An 18459-nucleotide genomic window follows, 5' to 3' on the forward strand; every position below is an offset into this window, starting at 1 on the left:
GCTGTGCAGATGTTGCTACATATGGACTACTTCAGCAACTGAGGAGTTGTGAATCTTACTGAAAGTTTTACAATTGTTTGCACATACTCCCACTACTGACCCAATGATGGGGCAAAGTGTATTGGCAAAGCAGTTGACAATATTTATGTTCAGGAAATCCATGTCTGTATTATTCTACAACTGCTGTGAGCCTATTCTCAATCAGCATCAGTTCGAGCAAGTTTCAATTTTACACTAATAACCTGTACACCATTACTCAACTTGGGCCATTTTTCAGGATAATACTGTCCAGAGCCCATTCGCTGAGGTCAAACATGGCCAAACATGGTCACACAAGTTGAATATCTGAGGTGAGAATGATCGTTCTTGGCATCAAAGCAGTCTTTGACCAAGTTGGGACCAAGGAACTGCATTAAAATGAAACTCCAGCTAAACTCAGAGAAAACCTGGGATCAATGGCCTAACTCTGTTCCTACATCTTATGATTCCTACATTAAATTGTGGCAACACTCCAAAATTGTTACTTTGCTAAAAAGCACTTCGAAACTGTAAAAAAAGTTTAATAAATGAAAGATTTTATTTCTTCTTAAGATCACCATACCCGTACTGTCTCACAATAAATATCCATAATCAAATCCAGGTTAGCTACATACACATAATATTCTCCCAACCCATATAATTCCCTGGCGCAATCACATTTTTAAAGCTCTGATTGGAGGTGCCGAATTTGGACTGGGGTGGACAAGGTCAGAAGTCAGACAACACCAGGTTATAGTCCAACAGATTTCACTTTACCTGACAAAGGGCAATGCTCCGAAAACTACTTTGAACCCTATTCCTGTATTGACAATACAGTGACACGGAGTGTATATGCCTCAATGCGTTGCAGCATGGAAATTGCCACAGCTTCCCATTCAGTGTATGAATGATATTATTCTGGGACACACTGCTCCGATGTCAAGAGTTTCACAATGTGGAGCAAGCCTTTGGTGTCAGTTCTGCCTCATGCTACAGACTCACAGAAAACTAGAAAAAACGTTACAGTTGTCAGTGAAGCATGCTCACTGAAGCATGTGCAATATGTCGTTGCCATTTTGCAGTGATAAAATTCGGAGAAAAGGATAATAGTCGAATGACCAGCAGTCAATCTATGTTGATGTCCATGTCACAGGTGTCTTCTGAGCACCACCTCTTAAATTGCATTAAGTCCCTTGGATATGTGAAAAAGACGTCTCAATTTATTTAAAGATCGTACTTGAAAAAATTAACCAGGACCTGCTCAGATCAGTTTTTCAGATGTTATCCAATTAAGAAATCAATATAACATCAGGAGAAACAGGCTGTTAAGGACTTCAGGAGCTCAGGGTCAGAGTTACATAGAAAGGTAGGGGGAACGGCGTTAGCGAGTCTGGTTGCCCCTGAACAGAGCTGGGACTAATCTCCTTGTGGGAGCTTTTGCCAGTTCGATCAGTGAGGTTTTAAATTAGTTTGGCAGGGAGATGGGAGCCAAAGTGTAGGCTTAGATGGGTCAGATTCAGATCAGGAAATGGGAGGTAGAACTTTAGGGGAAGTGCTAAATGAATATTTTTTGTCAGTATTCACACTGGAAAAAGACAATGTTATCAAGGAGAATACTGAGATATACGCTACTAGATGGGATTGATGTTAGCAAGGAGGAGGTGATAGCAATTCGGGACAGTGTGAAAATAAATAAGTCCCCTGGGCTGGATGGGATTTATCCGAGGATTCTCTGGGAGTCAGGGAGGAGATTGCTGAGTCTTTGGCTTTGATCTTAATACCGTCATTGTCTAGACTATTCTGGAATAGTGCCAGAAGACTGGAGGAAAACAAATGTTGTCCCCTTGTTCAAGAAAAAGAGAAGAGACAACCCTGGTAATTATAGACCGGTGAGCCTTACTCCAGTTGTTGGTAAAGTGTTGGAAAAGATTATTAGAGATAGGATTTATAATCATCTAGAGGAATACATTCATTAGGGACAGTCAACAAGGTTTTGTGAAGGGTAGGTCATGTCTCACAAATCTTAATGAGTTCTTTGAGATGGTGATTGAACAGGTGGATGAGAGAAAAGCGGTTGATGTGGTGTATATGGATTTCAGTAAGGTGTTTGATAAGGTTCCCCATGGTAGGCTATTGTACAAAATATGGGGCATCGGATTGAGGATGATTTAGCGGTGTGGATCAGACATTGGCCATCTAAAAGAAGACGGTGTGGTGGTTGATGGGAAATGTTCATCCTGATGAAGGGCTTTTGCCTGAAACATTGATTCTCCTGCTCCTCAGATGCTGCCTGACTGCTGTGCTTTTCCAGCACCACACTCTCGACAATGTTCATTCTGGAGTTCAGTTACTAGTGGTGTACTGCAGGGATCTGTTTTGAGGCCACTGCTATTTGCCATTTTTATAAGTGATCTAGATGAGGCCATAGAAGGATAGGTTAGTAAATTTGTGGACGGCACTAAGGTCAGTGGAGTTGTGGATATTGCTGAAAGATGTGACAGGTTTCAGAAGGACATAGATAAGCTGCAGAGCTGATCTGAGAGGTGGCAAATGGAGTTTAATGCAGAAAAGTGGGAGGTGATTCACTTTGGAAGGAACAACAGGAATAAACAGTACTGGTTTAATGGTAAGATTCTTGGTAGTGTAGTGAATCGGAGCCACGTGGTCACGCTGCAGCTGTACAAAACTCTGGTGCAGCCACATTTGGAGTATTGCATACAGTTCTGGTCATCACATTATAGGAAGGATGTGGAAGCTTTGGAAAGGGTTCAGAGGAGATTTACCAGGATGTTGCCTGATATGGAGAGAAGGCCTTCTGAGGAAAGGCTGAGGGACTGGAGTCTGTTTTTGTTAGAGAGAAGAAGGTTGAGAGGTGACTTAATTGAGACATACAAGATAATCAGAGGATTAGATAGGGTGGACAATGATAGCCTTTTTCCTCAGATGGCTAGCACAAGAGGACATAGCTTTAAATTGAGGGGTGATAGATAAAGGACAGAGGTGGTTTCTTTACTCAGAGAGTAGTAAGGGAGTGCAACGCACTGCCTGCAACAGTAGTAGACTTGCCAACTTTAAGGGCATTTAAATGGTCGTTGGATAGACATATGGATGAAAATGGAATAGTGTAGGATAGGTGGGCTTCAGATTGTTGCACCGACCTGTGGAACCATCGAGGGCAAAGGGTCTGTACTCCACTGGAATGTTCTATATCCTACATTTTATGTTCTTGCAAGAACCCACATGGTTTTGGTCAATTCCATGAAATCTCCTTTCAACACTCTCTAAACCAACTCTACCCTATTCAATCTAGCCACAAAACTAAAGTCATATATCCCTGCAACCATTTTTACACTCTCTCCAAAGTCTATGCATCCTTCCTCAAGTGTGCGCCTAGAACTAGGCATGCTATTGGAGCAAAGGCCATAACACTGTTATAAGGATACGTCATTCCTTCCTTGTTTTTTCATGTTGTGTCATTTTTTTTTTAAAGCCCAAAATCTTTTCAAACATTTATTTTGTCTTACTTGGAGGATGGGAAAAATTGTGGCTGTAAGAGCTGCTTCTTTTTTGAAGTATCTTAGGTGTTGGAGGTGATATCCTTAAATTCCAGGAGCAACAATTACTGTTTTACATGCTGTTGCATTGGTTTGGAAACTTAGGGAAAAAAGATCAAAACAATGGCACTTTTAAAAGGAGTAAGACAGACAAAAGGCAGTGACCACATGGTCAGTGAGGGAGAGAGAGAAAGCAATCTACATTGATGGCTGACACAGCAGTGAGTCTGCACAGTTACTGCCTTTGCTGTTTGAGTTCATGTATCTCTGAACATCGGAGTGCGTCGAGGAAAAATGAACAAACAGTGAAATTCACAACTGAACTTGGAGGAACCAGTGTGGGAGAGCCCAAAGCACAGGAACAGATAAGTGCATGGTTTTTAGTGTGTAACCTTGCTCTAAGTCTACAGTACTGAGTAGAGTGGGTTCTTTCAAGATTACAGAGGAACCTTGATTATCTGAAGGACATGAGTGGGGAGTATTTTGTTTGGTTGATCGAATGTTGGATAATCGATGCAGGATAATATGGTTAGCTATGCCTCGGGACCATGCGATCTTGTTCGGGTCATCCAAAATTCAGTTAATCGAATGCCGAATAATCGAGGTTCCTCTGTATATGTGTTATTGAGATCTGTCTCTTGACTAAATTTTAAAAATTTAAACTAGCTGGAGCACTTTCTTTTAGAGCAAAAAGATGGTGCTATTTTTTGGGTCTGTAGATTGTGAAGGAGCAAAGATGGCCATTAATACAGTGATGTGCTCTTCCTCTTGGATGTGGGAGTTTAGGGAGAGTTTACATGTTACTGATGATTATGTCTGCAGGTTGTGAATCCTATCAGATCACATGGATCAGTTGGAGCAGCAGTAATAGGCAATATGAAAGTTACAAGAGGTGAGGGGATGTGATGAATGGCAGTTATAGGAAGGGAGAAAAGCCACAGATACAGTCAGGTAGATGGATTAACTCCAGGAAAGGTAGGAGGGTAGGCAGGTAATGCAGGAGTTTTATGTGGCTATCCCCATTTCAAACAAGTATGCTGATTTGGAAAATGCAGGGGGTGATGGACTCTCAGAGGAATGTTGCATGAACAGCTAAGTTTCTGGTATAGGGACTAGCTCCAATGTAATGAGAGTTAAATCGGGTTCCAAGTGATTGGTTGCGATTGGGGGACTCCTAGTCAGAGGCACAGACAAACGTTTCTGCAGCCGGCAATGAGAAATCAGAATGGTGCGTTGCCTCCCTGGTCCCAAGATCAAGGATATCTCAGAGAGGGTGCAGAATGTTCTCAAAGGGGACAGGGACCAGTAGGAGAAGGTGAGATTCTGAAAGGAGAATACAGAAAGTTAGGCAGGTATTTAAAAAGGTCAGCAAGTGTAGTAATATCTGGATTATTCCTGGTGATACAAGCAGTGAGGGTAGGAGTAGGAGGATAAAGCAGATGAATGCATGGCTGAGGAGCTGGTGGATGGGAGAAATGTTCACATTTTTGGATCATTGGAATCTCTTCTGGAGTAGAACTGACCTGTGAAAGAAGGACAGATATGGATTGCACCTGAATTGGAAGCGGACTAATATACTGGCAGGGAGATTTCATTGAGCTGTTTGGGAGGATTTAAATAAGTAAGGGGTGTTGGGGGAGGGCGGTATGGGGATCCAGGGAAATAGTGAGGAGAGAGATCAATTGGAGACTGGTACAGTTGGGAAAAGGAGCAAGTCAAACAGTCAGGGCAGGCAGGAACAAAGTAGAAAACAAGATAGGACTGATAAACTGCATTTATTTCAATGCAAGAGGCTTAACAGGAAAGGCTGATGAATTCAGGGCATGATTAGGAACATGGGACTGGGATGTCATAGCAATTACAGAAACATGACTCAGGAATGGACAGGACTGGCAGCTTAATGTCCAGGATACAAATGCTATAGGAAGGATAGAAAGGGAGGTAAGAGAGGAGGGGGAGCGGCGTTTTTGATAAGGGGTAGCATTACTGCTATACTTAAGGAGGATATTCCTGGGGATACATCCAGAGAAGTTATTTGGGTGGAACTGAGAAATTAGAAAGGGATGATCACCTTGTTGACCCCTCCCAATAGTTAGCAGGAAATTGAGAAACAAATTTGTAAGGAGATTTCAGTAATCGGTAAGAATAACAGGGTGGTTATGGTAGGGGATTTTAACTTTCCAAACATAGACTGGTACAGTCATAGTGTTTAGGGTTTAGATGGTGAGAAATTTATTAAGTACGTACAAGAAAATTTTCTGATTCAGCATGTGGATGTACCGAGTTGAGAAGGTGCAAAACTTGACCTACTCTTGGGAAATAAGGCAGGGCAGGTGACTTAGGTGTCAGTGGGAGGGAACTTTGGGGCCTGCGACCATAGTTCTATCTTTATTAAAATAGTAATGGAAAAGGATAGACCAGATGGGCGGCATGGTGGCACAGTGGTTAGCACTGCTGCCTCACAGCGCCAGAGACCCGGGTTCAATTCCCACCTCAGGCGACTGACTGTGTGGAGTTTGCATGTTCTCCCAGTGTCTGCGTGGGTTTCCTCCAGGTGCTCCGGTTTCCTCCCACAGTCCAAAGATGTGCAGGTGAATTGGCCATGCTAAAATTGCCCGTAGTGTTAGATAAGGGGTAAATGTAGGGGTATGGGTGGGTGGCGGGTCGGTGTGGACTTGTTGGGCCGAAGGGCCTGTTTCCACATTGTAATGTAATCTGATCTAAAAGTTAAAGTTCTAATTTGGAATTAGGCTAATTTTGACGGTGTTAGACAAGAACCTTCAAAAGCTGATTGGGGGCAGATGTTCGCAGGTAAAGGGACAGCTGGAAAATGGAAAACCTTCAAAAATGAGATAACGAAAGTCCAGAGACAGTATGTTCCCGTTAGGGTAAAAGAAAAAGCTGGTAGGTGGTGAAAATGCTGGATGATGAGAGAAATTTAGGTTTTGGTTATGAAAAAGAAGGAAGCATATGTCAGGTATAGACAGGAGAGATCGAGTGAATCCTTAGAAGGGTATAAAGCCAATAGGAGCATACTTAAGAGGGAAATCAGGAGGGCAAAAATGGGACATGAGATAGCTTTGGCAAATATGATTAAGGAGAATCCAAAGGGATTTGTAAATGCATTAAGGACAAAAGGGTAACTAGGGAGAAAATAGGGCCCCTCAAAGATCAGCATGACTGCCTATATGTTAAGCCGCAGGGGACATATTAAATGAGTATTTTGCATCAATGTTTACTGTGGAGCAGGCCATAGAAGATATAGAAAGTTGGGAAATAGATGGCGACATCTTGGAAAATGTCCATATTACAGAGGTGCTGGATGTCTTGAAACACATAGAAGTGGATAAATCTCCAGGACCTGATCAGGTGTATCCTAGAATTCTGTGGGAAGCTGGGGAAGTGATTGCTGGGCCCCTTGCTGAGATACTTGTATTACTGATAGTCACAGGTGAGGTGCCAGAAGACTGGAGATTGGCTGATGTAGTGCCATTATTTAAGAAAGGTGATAAGGATAAGCCAGGAAAGTATAGACCAGTGAGCCTGACCTCAGTGGTGGGCAATTTGTTGGAGGGAATCCTGAGGGACAGGATTTACATGTATTTGGAAAGGCAAGGACTGATTGGAGATAGTCTGCATGGCTTTGTGTGCAGGAAATCATGTCTCATGATTGAGTTTTTTGAAGAAGTAACAAAGAGGATTGATGAAGGCAGAGTAGTAGACGTGATATATATGGATTTCAGTAAGGCGTTCAACAAGGTTCCTCATGGGACATTGGTTAGCAAAGTTAGATCTCAGAATACAGGGAGAATTAGCCATTTGGATACAGACTGGTTCAAAGACAGACGGTGGTGGTGGAGGGTTGCTTTTCAGACTTGAGGCCTGTGACCCACAAGGATCAGTGCTGTGATAAAGTGAGGACTGCAAATGCTGGAAATCAGAGGCGAGTGTATGGTGCTGGAAAAGCACAGCACATCAGGCAGCATCCGAGGAGCAGGAAAATTGACGTTTCAGGCAAAAGCCTTTCATGAGGAAGGTTTTTCATCATTTATATAAATGATCTGGATGTGAACATAGAAGGTACAGTTAGTGAGTTTGCAGATTACATCAAAATTGGAGGTGTAGCGAACAATGAAGAAGGATACCTCAGAGTACAACTGGATCTTGATCAGATGGGCCAGGGGCTGAGAAGTGGCAGATGGAGTTTAATTCAGATAAATGCGAGGTTCTGCATTTTGGGAAAGCAAATCAGAGCAAGACTTAAACACTTAATGGTAAGGTCCTAGGAAGTGTTGCTAGACAAAGAAACCTGGGAGTGTAGGTTCATAACTCGTTGAAAGTAGAGTCGCAGGTAGATAAGATAGTGAAGAAGGCGTTTGGAATGCTTTCTTTTATTGGTCAGAATATTGAGTACAGGAGTTGGGAAGTCATGTTGCGGCATTGGTTAGGCCACTGTTGGAATATTGCATGCAATTCTGGTCTCCTTCCTATTCGAAAGATGTTGTGAAACTTTGAAGGGTTCAGAAAAGATTTACTAAGATGTTGCCAGGGTTGAAGGATATGAACTATGGGGAGAGGTTGAATAGACTGAGGCTGTTTTCCTTGGGGTGTCGGAGGCTGAGGGGTGACCTTATAGAGGTTTATAAAATCATGAAGGGCATGGACAGGATAAATAGACAAGGTCTTTTCCCTGGAGTTGGGGAATCCAGAACTAGAGGACATTGGTTTACGGTGAGAGGGGAAAGATATAAAAGAGACCTGAGGGGCAGCTTTTTTTTTTACACAGAGGGTGGTAAGTGTATAGAATAAGCTGCCAGAGGATGTGGTGGAGGCTGGTACAATTGCAACATTTAAAAGGCATTTGGATGGGTATATGAATAAGAAGGGTTTGGAGGGATATGGGCCGGGTGCTGGCAGGTGGGACTCGATTGGGTTGGGATATCTGGTCGGCAATGCTGTACACCTTTATGAGTGAGTGAGTGAGTGAGTGAGTGAGTGAGTGAGTGAGTGTGAGTGAGAGAGAGAAAAAGAGACACAGAGAGAGAGAGAATCAGCCTGTGTTATCAAGTGTGGACTTTGAGTGGAATTCACCCCTCTTTGGTGTTTCATAGGCACTGATGAGAAAGTTGGAAGATCTGGCAAGAATTTAAAATGTCCAAATCTTAATATCAATACAATTTTTCACCATAAGCTTTAAATGGTGATTTCACTCCTGTGTGGGCGATGTCCTTATTTTCATGCATTTGTATCTCATTATTTGTTCAACCTGCCTTATGGATACCTTCCAATTCTCCTTTCCTTCACTGAGAAAGTAGATGGTGCAAATGCCCAAGATGGAAGACAGAGTGGCTGCAGTTCATCACTTGCTTGCCCTCGACATCATTCAACTCAATCTTGAAACAACATTCTATGATCACCATTGTCCTTGATCTTTTATTCACTCAATTCAACACTGGCCAACCATCAGCCTTACCACTACTTCATGCCAGCTCTCTGTCTCAGACACAACTTCAGCCCTTCAACACTTTACTTTGGAGGTCAGGGACACTCAGGACATGCAGGAGAATCAATGTTTCCAGCATAAGCCCTTCATCAGGACTGAGAATTGTGAGCCGGGGGCTGAAAGATAAATGGGAGGGAGGTAGGGTTGGGGAGGGAAGGTAGCTGAGAATGCAATAGGTAGATGAAAGTGAGGGAGAAGGTGATAGGTCGGAGAGGAGGGTGGAGCGGATAGATGGGAAAGGTGATGGACAGGTCAGGAGGGTGGTGTCGAGTTGGAGGCTTGCTACCGGGTTAATGTGGGAGGAGGGGAAATGAGGAAACTGGTGAAATCCACATTGATCCCGTGTGGTTGTAGGGTCCCAAGATGGAATATGAGGCATTCTTCCTCCAGGCGTCGGATAATAAGGGTTTGGTGATGGAATAAGCCAGGACCTGCATGTCCTTAGCGAAGTGAGAGGGGAGTTGAAGTGTTCAGCCACAGGGCAGTGGGGTTGGTTGGTACGGCTGTCGCAGGTGCTTTCTGAAATGATCCGCAATTAGGCCTCCTGTCTCCCTGGTGTAAAGGAGACCACATTGGATGCAACGGATATAGTAGACGTAAAGGTAATTTTCTGTTGGATCCTATTGGGCCTTGGATGGAGGCAAGGGGAGTGGTGTGGGCGCAGGATTTGCATTTCCTCTGGTTGCAGGGGAAGGTGCTGGGAGTGGGATGTGCATTGGAGGGGGGGCGGTTTGTAGATCTGATGAGTGTCATGGAGGGAATAGTCTCTCTGGAACGCTGATGGGGTGGGGAGGGAAAAATATATCTGGTGGTGGGGTCCATTTGTAGGTGGTGGAAGTGGCAGAGGATGATGCGAGATGTGTGGAGGTTAGTGGGATGGAAAGTGAGGACCAGGGGGTTCTGTCCTTGTTTGAAGGGGTGGGGTTTAAGGGTGGAGATGTGGGAAGTGGAGGAGATGCACTGTGGGGTACCATCAACCATGTGGGAAGGGGAATTGCGATCTTGGAAGGAGGCATTCTGGGATTTAAGGTGGAATTGGTCATCCTAGGAGTAGATGTGGCACAGGCAATGGAATTGGGAATAAGGGATGGCTTTTTTTACAGGAGGTAGGGTGGGAGGAGGTGTCATCTAGGTAACTATGGGAGTCGATGGGCTTGTAGTAGATGTCTTTAGATAGTCCGTGGTTAGTCAATAAGCGTGGATGGGGGGGCTTATGCCCAAAACGCGATGCTCCTGTTCCTCGCATGATGCAATACCTGCTGTGCTTTTCCAGCACCATACTTTTGACTCTGATCTCCAGCATCTGCAGTTCTCACTTTCTCCTAATAAGTTTGGATGACTTGGTTATTCTGGCCCTTTCCAGGAAGAAGGATCAAGACATTTAGGTTTGCAAACAATGCAATGGTGAGAATGGTTAGACTATTAACCCCCAAGTTCGATGGAAGTATTTGAACTGTCAAGCTTTATAAATGATTGGACTTTAAACGTCCTAATTAATTACAAAACTGAAGAAAGTTACAGGTCTAGAAGATAGCCAATGAGCCATTCTATACGGATACAAAACCCAAGTGATTTCATAATGCCATGGAGGTCGTCGTTGAGGGAGGAAGAGTCCATAGGAAGCCATTGTAGAATTGCAATAAAGTTTTTTCATAAAAATATCACTGAGCCAGTATAGCTCTGTCTTAATTCATAATGAAATACTGCACAAGTCAGATTGTGTTCAGAAGTCATCCATTTGGACAAAGAAAACTGAGTTAAGAATCATTCCCAGAGAATGAGAGCAGATTAAAATAACACTGTAGAGGAAGATTTTCAACAATTTTATATGATAAATAAGGGATGTTTTCTGTGGTTTAGAGTGTAAGTTGCCAATCGAAACACTGTTTAGTTAGTGTTGTATTTAAATCGGGTGTTACACTCAAGTCTCAAAATTGAAATCATGTTATGCATTCCTTTCATCCATTCATAGGATGTTTCAGTTTTTTTTTTACAATGTTCGGTCTCCGCAGGGATCATCACTGCAATAGTCAGCTTTCATTTTGATGTAGAATTTAATTAAATATCAATTTAAATTCCTTCATAGCAGTACAGAGGTCTCAGATTGCAGAAAGATCTCGATTCTCAAGGATCATTGCTGCATGCTAATTCTATCTCATTCGTATTCATTTCAAGCCTCTAACACTCACTCAAAGGACTTCACTAGCAAAAAGCACAAGTTAATTGTTATCAACAACTTTATTAATAAGGTACCAAATATTATGAAATATAGGCTGCAACTTTGAAAAATAAGATGGAAAAGACACATGCCAGCAAGTGATGTCCATTTCCCCATTGTTAAAAGAGGAAGGTAGTTCACTCACCATTAAAACACCAAAGGACCACCAATCTGCACTTTGTGCATGACCACGTCGATTAACTACTTCAGGAGCCATATATTCTATTGTCCCACAGAAGGAATAGGCTCGTTTGTCAAGGTCAACAGCCTCCTTGCTGAGTCCAAAGTCTGAGTAACAAGAATGACTTTTAGGTATGGCTGAAATATTGTCAAACTATCAGAAAAAAATGCAATGAACTTAAATATTCTATTTCAATGCTACTGGCTTTCATCCTCATTAACAATAAGATAAAATACACTCACCTGTGATTTTAATGTGGCCATCTTCATCTAGAAGTACACTGAAATTCAAGCAGCAGTACAAATTAAAAAATACTCAACATAAACAAATATTGAAGTCCACTCCATATTTGTAACTTAGTTTTACTACCAATGACAATGGTGTCTACTAGAATACATAAGTAACTGTCAGTACTCAGTTCAAATTCTAGTCATCTTTCAAATAAGTCATAGAGTCATACAGCATGGAAACAACACTCCACCATCGCTCCCTGTCTCCTGTCATTAAGCTAATTTTGTATCCAATGTGATCTAATTCTATTACTTTAGTCTACCATGCGGAACCTTAGCAAAGGTTTTCCCAAAGTCCAAGTAAACAGTGACTACCACTCTGCTCTCATCAATCCTCTTGATTACTTCCACAAAAAAAAACTCAAACAGGTTTGTGAGACATAGTTTCCATTGCACAAACTGTGCTGACTATCCCTCAACATGTCATGCCTCTCCAAATGCATATAAAGATTATCTTTCAGAATTACCTCCAACAATTTACCCACCACTGGTCAGACTCATAGGTCTATAGCTCCCAGGCTTTTTCTTACATCCCTTCTTAAACAAAGGCACACTAGTCCCTCTCCAGTCAGCCAGCACCTTGCCCATAGTTATAGATGGTACAAATATTTTGGCAACGAGCTCTGCAATTTCCTCTTTAACTTCCCACAACATTGTGGGATACACTAGATCAGGCCCCGGAGATTTATCTAACTTTATATTTTCTAAGATCTCCAGCACTTCATCTTTTGTAGTGTGAACTGTTTTCAAAAGATCAGTATTTATTTCCCTGAGTTTTGTAGCCTCCATTTTCTTCTCCACAGTATAAACTGAACAAGATATTAATTTAATGTCTCTCCCATTTTCTGAGGTTCAAACAAGATGACCTCTTTGTTCTTTAAGGGGCCCTGCCCTCTCTCTAGCTGCTCTCTTGCTCTTAATTTACTGATAGGATCTCTTTGGATTATCCTTAAACGTATCTGTCATATCTATCTCATATATCCTCTTTGTCTTTCTGATCTCTCCCTTAAGAATGTCCCTGGACTCTTTATACTGTTCAAGAGATTCATTTGAACCTTGTTGTCCATATCTAATATATGATTATTTTAACTCTTGACTAGAGCCTCAAGATCTATAGTCGTCTTTTGTTCTCTAATCCTACCAGTGTTTCCTTTCACTAACAGGAACATAATGAAACTGAACTCTCATTATCACATTTTTGAAAGCATCCAAGTTATCATCCCTTTACCTATGAACAGTCTACCCAAATCAACTTTTGAAAGTTCTAGTCTCATACAATTAAAGGGTGCCTTCCTCAATTAAAAACTTCAACCTTTATGGAAGGCTTATCCTTTTGTGGAAATGGTTAACAACAGGGCCAGAGCATAAAAAAGTATATCACCTGGGCTATTCAGGAATAGGGACAGTAAAATGTGCAGCTAAATACATTGACAAGGTAGGGTTAGTCAGAGCTGGTTCCACTTAAGAAAAGAAACAAAACATGTAGTCAGGCGCGTACCTGAGCTAAGCTAACTAATCACAACTTATCCCAGTTCAGCAAGCAAACTAGAAGCTGAACCACATTCACCCTGTGCTGCAGAAGTTTGAGGTAAATGATCAAATGCTAAGTGCAACGTACCCAAAGCTTAATGTGATAATTGATTATGTTACCAAGGCTGACAATCAATATGCAATTGGTTAATAGGAAAGAACTGATACATGATTGATGTGGATTTCTATAAAAATACAATTGTAACAGTTGCAAGGTAGTCTCTCTGGGCAAGGGTGACTGTTGTCCATTTAAGCTTGATTCCCTTGCATTGTAAGTAATAAAGGCACTGTTTGTGAGAAACTGGAATACTTTTGTCCAGCTGAATGAATTGTTTCCTCAACACATTTCCATCAAATAGAACTATGATCACTGGACACCAAGTGTTCCCTTACAATCACTTCAGTCATTTGCACTGACTTGTTACCCAAGAGGCTCAATGTTTGCTCCTTCTCTAGTAGGAACATTTATATAGTGATAAAGAAAATTTTCTTGCAAATATTCACCAAATTCTTCACCATCCAAACCTTTAACTCAATAGTAGCCCCAGTCAATGTTTGGAAATTTAAATCATTCACTATTATATTTATTACTCATATCTATTTGAGGTCTCTTTATACATTTGTTCCTCAATTTGCCACTGATTATTGGGGGGATCTACATTACAATCCCATCGAGGTGATTATTCATTTCTTGTTTCTAATTTCAACCAATATAGTTTCATTGGGCAATTTTTCAGAAAAGAGAGTGAGGTGCGGGATAACTACAGCAGATCAGGCAACATCCAAGGAGTAGGAGAATCGATGTTTCGGGCATATGCCCTTCATCAGAAATGAGACTGGTGAGCCAGGGGCTGAGAGATAAATGGGAGGGGGGGTGGGGCTGGGGGAAAGGCAACTGAGAATGTGATAGGTAAATGAAAGTGAAGGTAATGGTGATAGGTTGGAGAGGAGGATGAAGCAGATAGGTAAGAAGGAAGATGGACAGGTAGGAAAGATCAAGAGGTCAGTGCTGAGTCGGAAGGTTTGATCTGGGATAAGGTGGGGGGAGGGAAAATGAGGAAACTGGTCAAAAACACATTAATCTCGAGTGATTGGAGGGTCCCAAGCATGCTTCCTCCAGGCGTCAGGTGGTTGGGGTTTGGCAGTGGAGGACGCCCAGGACTTGCATGTCTTTGACGGAGTGGGAGGGAAATTAAAGTTCTGGATTAGTTGTGTTGGAAGAGCACAGCGGTTCAGGCAGCATCCGAGGAGCAGTAAAATCGATGTTTCGGGCAAAAGCCCTTCATCAGGAATAAAGGCAGAGAGCCTGAAGCTTGGAGAGATAAGCTAGAGGAGGGTGGGGGTGGGGACAAAGTAGCATCAAGTTTGTTTCAGGACATGGTTGAAAAGCTCCAGGGCAGAGGAAATGACCTGGAAGTTGCAGTGGGAGAGGGACTCCCTGAGATTCTTGTAGACAGAGGAGGAAATCTTCAAGGCAGGCATCCTTGCAAGAGGATTCGCAGTAGGGTTAAAATCAACTAGGTAAAAACAATGACTGCAGATGCTGGAAACAAGATTCTGGATTAGTGGTTCTGGAAGAGTACAGCAGTTCAGGCAGCATCCGAGGAGCAGTAAAATCGACGTTTCTGTGCTTGGTCATCGGGCATTGGGGTTATTTCATGCGTGTGCCCCGGTGGTGATGTTCTCTGAAGCATTCTGCAAGTCGGCATCCTGTCTCCCCAATGTAGAAGAGACCGCATCAGGAGCAACGGAAACAGTAAATGACATGTGGAAGTGCAGATAAAACTCTGCTCCTTTGGGGCCTTGGACGGAGGTGAGAGGGGAGGTGTAGGCACAGGTTTCTTGAGGTGGCAAAAAAGATTTTTCAGAAAGAACTTCTCTAGCTACAGTAGTAATGTTTTCTTAACAAAAATGCCACTCCCCCTCCTCTTTTTCCTACCTTTCTAACCTTCCTATAGCATCTGAAACCTGGAACATTGAGCTGCCAGTTCTACCCATCCCTCAGCCAATTTCATGTAATGGCTATGACATCCTAACCCCAAGTTCTCAAACATGCCCTGAGTTCATCAGCCTTACCTATAAGACTCCTTGCATTGAAGTAAATGCAACTTAATTCTTCAGAGTTACTTCATTCTCTGACTTGTTCGTGGCTGTCTTTTCTAATTACTTTGTTCATTACAGATTCAGACCTGTCCTCATCTATCTTTCTGTTTAATCTGCCACTTCAGCTACCACCCTCCCCCACCCCAATACTTTACAGTCTCCCTTAATAGAAGTAGCAAATCTCTCCACTAGAATATTGGTCATTTTTCAGTACAAGTGAAACCCATTCTTTTTGAACAGGAATTTTCTGCCCCAGAAGGATCCCAATGATCCAAGAATCTGAATGTTTGAACATTACATCAACCCCTTGGTCATTGATTTATCTCCTTTCTCCTTTTATTCTTTCCTTCATTTGAGCTTGGCACCAGGAATAAACCAGAGAAAACTACTTTTGAGGATCTGTTTTTTAGTCTTCTACCTCACCTCTTATATTTACTCCATGAAGTCATAATCTTTTCCTTAACCATGTCATTCATACAAATGTGTATAATAACTTCTGGCTTCTCATACTCCCCTTCAACAGCGTGCTTCAAATATATTGAGATTTCCTTAATCCTGGTACCAGGAAAGCAACATACTATCCTAGATTCTCACTCACTGCTGCAGAATCCCCTGACAGGAGAGTTTCGATACAATTGTTCTTTTAAATTTTGACAAATCCATCTAACTTAAGATTCATTCTTACAGTTCAAGATCTGACTGCCTCTTCTCTTTTCCTCTGAGAGGCCATCCTTTTCAACAGTGCCCAAAACTGAGTATCTGTCTGAGAGAGGATTAGCCACAAGTAACTTCTGAACTATCTTATTACCTTTCCTGCTGTGTAATCACTTCCCTAAATCCACCAATCATCTAGCTCTGTGTCTCTTGTATGCTCGCAATGACATTAAACCTAAAAAGAAGGGTTATGGTGAATTCTGGACTTCAAATTTAGGTAAAGTGTAATTGAATGTAACTCTAGACTAAAAATGTGCAGAAATCCTTCCAGACAAGATTAACTCTGTGTTCATTAGTGATGCTAGACAGAAGATGCCAAGAGTTATAATTAATATCTTCTTTCAATACATCCAATCAAATGATGGTTCAGTGACTCTGAATTTTCAACATCTATCACACTTTTAAAATGTGGATAATTTACTACTGAGGGTGGATAAAGACATTTTAGATTATATGCTGTGATTGTGAGTAAGTTGAAACTTCAAATTCCTTCAATTTCTCAGGACAAAAATCATCCCAATTTGGCAAATGCTTATTTAATTGTTAGCTTGGCTCAGTGGGTGAGCTGTCAGCTCTAGTTTAGAAGTTTGTGGATGCAAACTCCTCTCCAGAATATGAACATGTATTTTAGACTGAACCCAACATGTAAAGGTTTAAAACTTTAGTTTATTCATTCTCAGGATGTGGGTGTTTTTTTTTTGCACATTCCCAACTGTCATTGAGAAAATGATGCTGAGCCATTTTCTTGAACTATTAGGGTCCTTCGGGTGTAGATATAGCAATAGTGCCGTTAGGAAGGGAGTTTCATGATTTTAGCCCAGTGACAGTGAAAGAGTAGCGATATTGGACTGAGTCTTACCAGAAATCAACCGAGTGTCATTTTTGACAAGTTTCATGGAGGGTTTTTCTCTGAAAAGCATCTCTATGAAACCCATAAGTTTTCTTATACTATCTTCCCAAAATCCACTCATTACCCAAACATCACATTCTGGCATCACCCCATTTGTGACATTCACTCATTGGCCACAGGCAGAGGAGTCTTGATGAGTTACTGCAGTACATCTTATAGGTGGTATGTATTGCCCCTGTGCATTACTGATGAAAAGGGTGCTGTTGAAAGTGATGGATGGGGTGCCAATCAAGGAGATTGCTTTTTCCTTGAATGTACAGCTTCTTGAGTGCTGTTGGAGTTATACTCATCCAGGCAAGTGAGGAGTATTCAATAAAACTCCTGACTTGTGACTTGTAGATGCTGAACAGGATTTGGGGAGAGTGGAGGGGAGTTACTCACTGCAGGATCCTTAGCCGCTCTCTTATTCTTGTACCAACAGTATTTAACTGGCTTGTTCTGTTTCTGATCAATGGTAACTATCAAGATATTGAACAAATTGTCAAAATTTGTCTTTTGGGCTAGTCATTAAACTGAAGTTTTGTCTGCCTTTTCAGATGGACATGATTATATAAATAATTGGAGTACAGGGCTGTGGTTGTAACTTGTCATCACCCTGTTGGTATTATTGATTATTTGTTGTATCATCCTGCTGTGCATTTATTTTTTCTGTTTGCTTACAAATCAATAACCTCAAAACTAATTTCACCAGCCATGAAGAGTTTTGATATAACCTTCAGGAATGAAATACACATGCACTGATTTTAACTCTGGGTCAGTTTTGGGCAGTAGCATTTTCATTTCAGTTTAACATTCATCACAGAACATAGACCAGTCCAGCACATGGATAGGCCCTTCTGCCATGTTGTCTGCACCAACTGTGATGACATTCTAAACTAATCCCATCTGCCTGCACATGGTTCATATTCCTCTATCTCCTGCCTACTCATCTATCTGTTTACATAGAACATAGAACATAGAAGAATACAGCGCAGTACAGGCCCTTTGGCCCTCGATGTTGCGCCGATCCAAGCCCACCTAACCTATACTAACCCACTATCCTCCATATACCTATCCAATGCCCGCCTAAATGCCCATAAAGAGGGAGAGTCCACCACTGCTACAGGCAGGGCATTCCATGAACTTACGACACGCTGAGTGAAGAACCTACCCCTAACTTCAATCCTATATCTACCCCCCCTTAATTTAAAGCTATGCCCCCTCGTAATAGCTGACTCCATACGTGGAAAAAGGTTCTCACGGTCAACCCTATCTAAACCCCTAATCATCTTGTACACCTCTATCAAGTCACCCCTAAACCTTCTTTTCTCCAATGAAAACAACCCCAAGTGCCTCAGCCTTTCCTAATACGATCTTTCTACCATACCAGGCAACATCCTGGTAAACCTCCTCTGCACCCGTTCCAGTACCTCCACATCCTTCCTATAGTATGGCAACC

The 18459-nt window shown here is 42.0% G+C and overlaps 1 protein-coding gene across 9 annotated transcripts in view; it reads right to left on the minus strand.

The window, feature by feature from the left end:
- rps6ka2 (ribosomal protein S6 kinase, polypeptide 2) overlaps positions 1–18459 on the minus strand; it is a 426863-nt gene that overhangs the window by 106406 nt on the left and 301998 nt on the right. For all 9 annotated transcript variants that reach the window (XM_043696117.1, XM_043696115.1, XM_043696114.1 and 6 more), the window contains 2 exons: positions 11717–11754; positions 11439–11581 (listed from right to left, as the gene is read on the minus strand). In XM_043696117.1, coding sequence (XP_043552052.1) covers positions 11439–11581; positions 11717–11754 — 181 coding nt within the window. The remainder of the gene's footprint in view (positions 1–11438; positions 11582–11716; positions 11755–18459) is intronic.

The sequence above is a fragment of the Chiloscyllium plagiosum genome, chromosome 9, assembly GCF_004010195.1.
Source record: "Chiloscyllium plagiosum isolate BGI_BamShark_2017 chromosome 9, ASM401019v2, whole genome shotgun sequence".
Lineage (NCBI taxonomy): Eukaryota > Metazoa > Chordata > Chondrichthyes > Orectolobiformes > Hemiscylliidae > Chiloscyllium > Chiloscyllium plagiosum.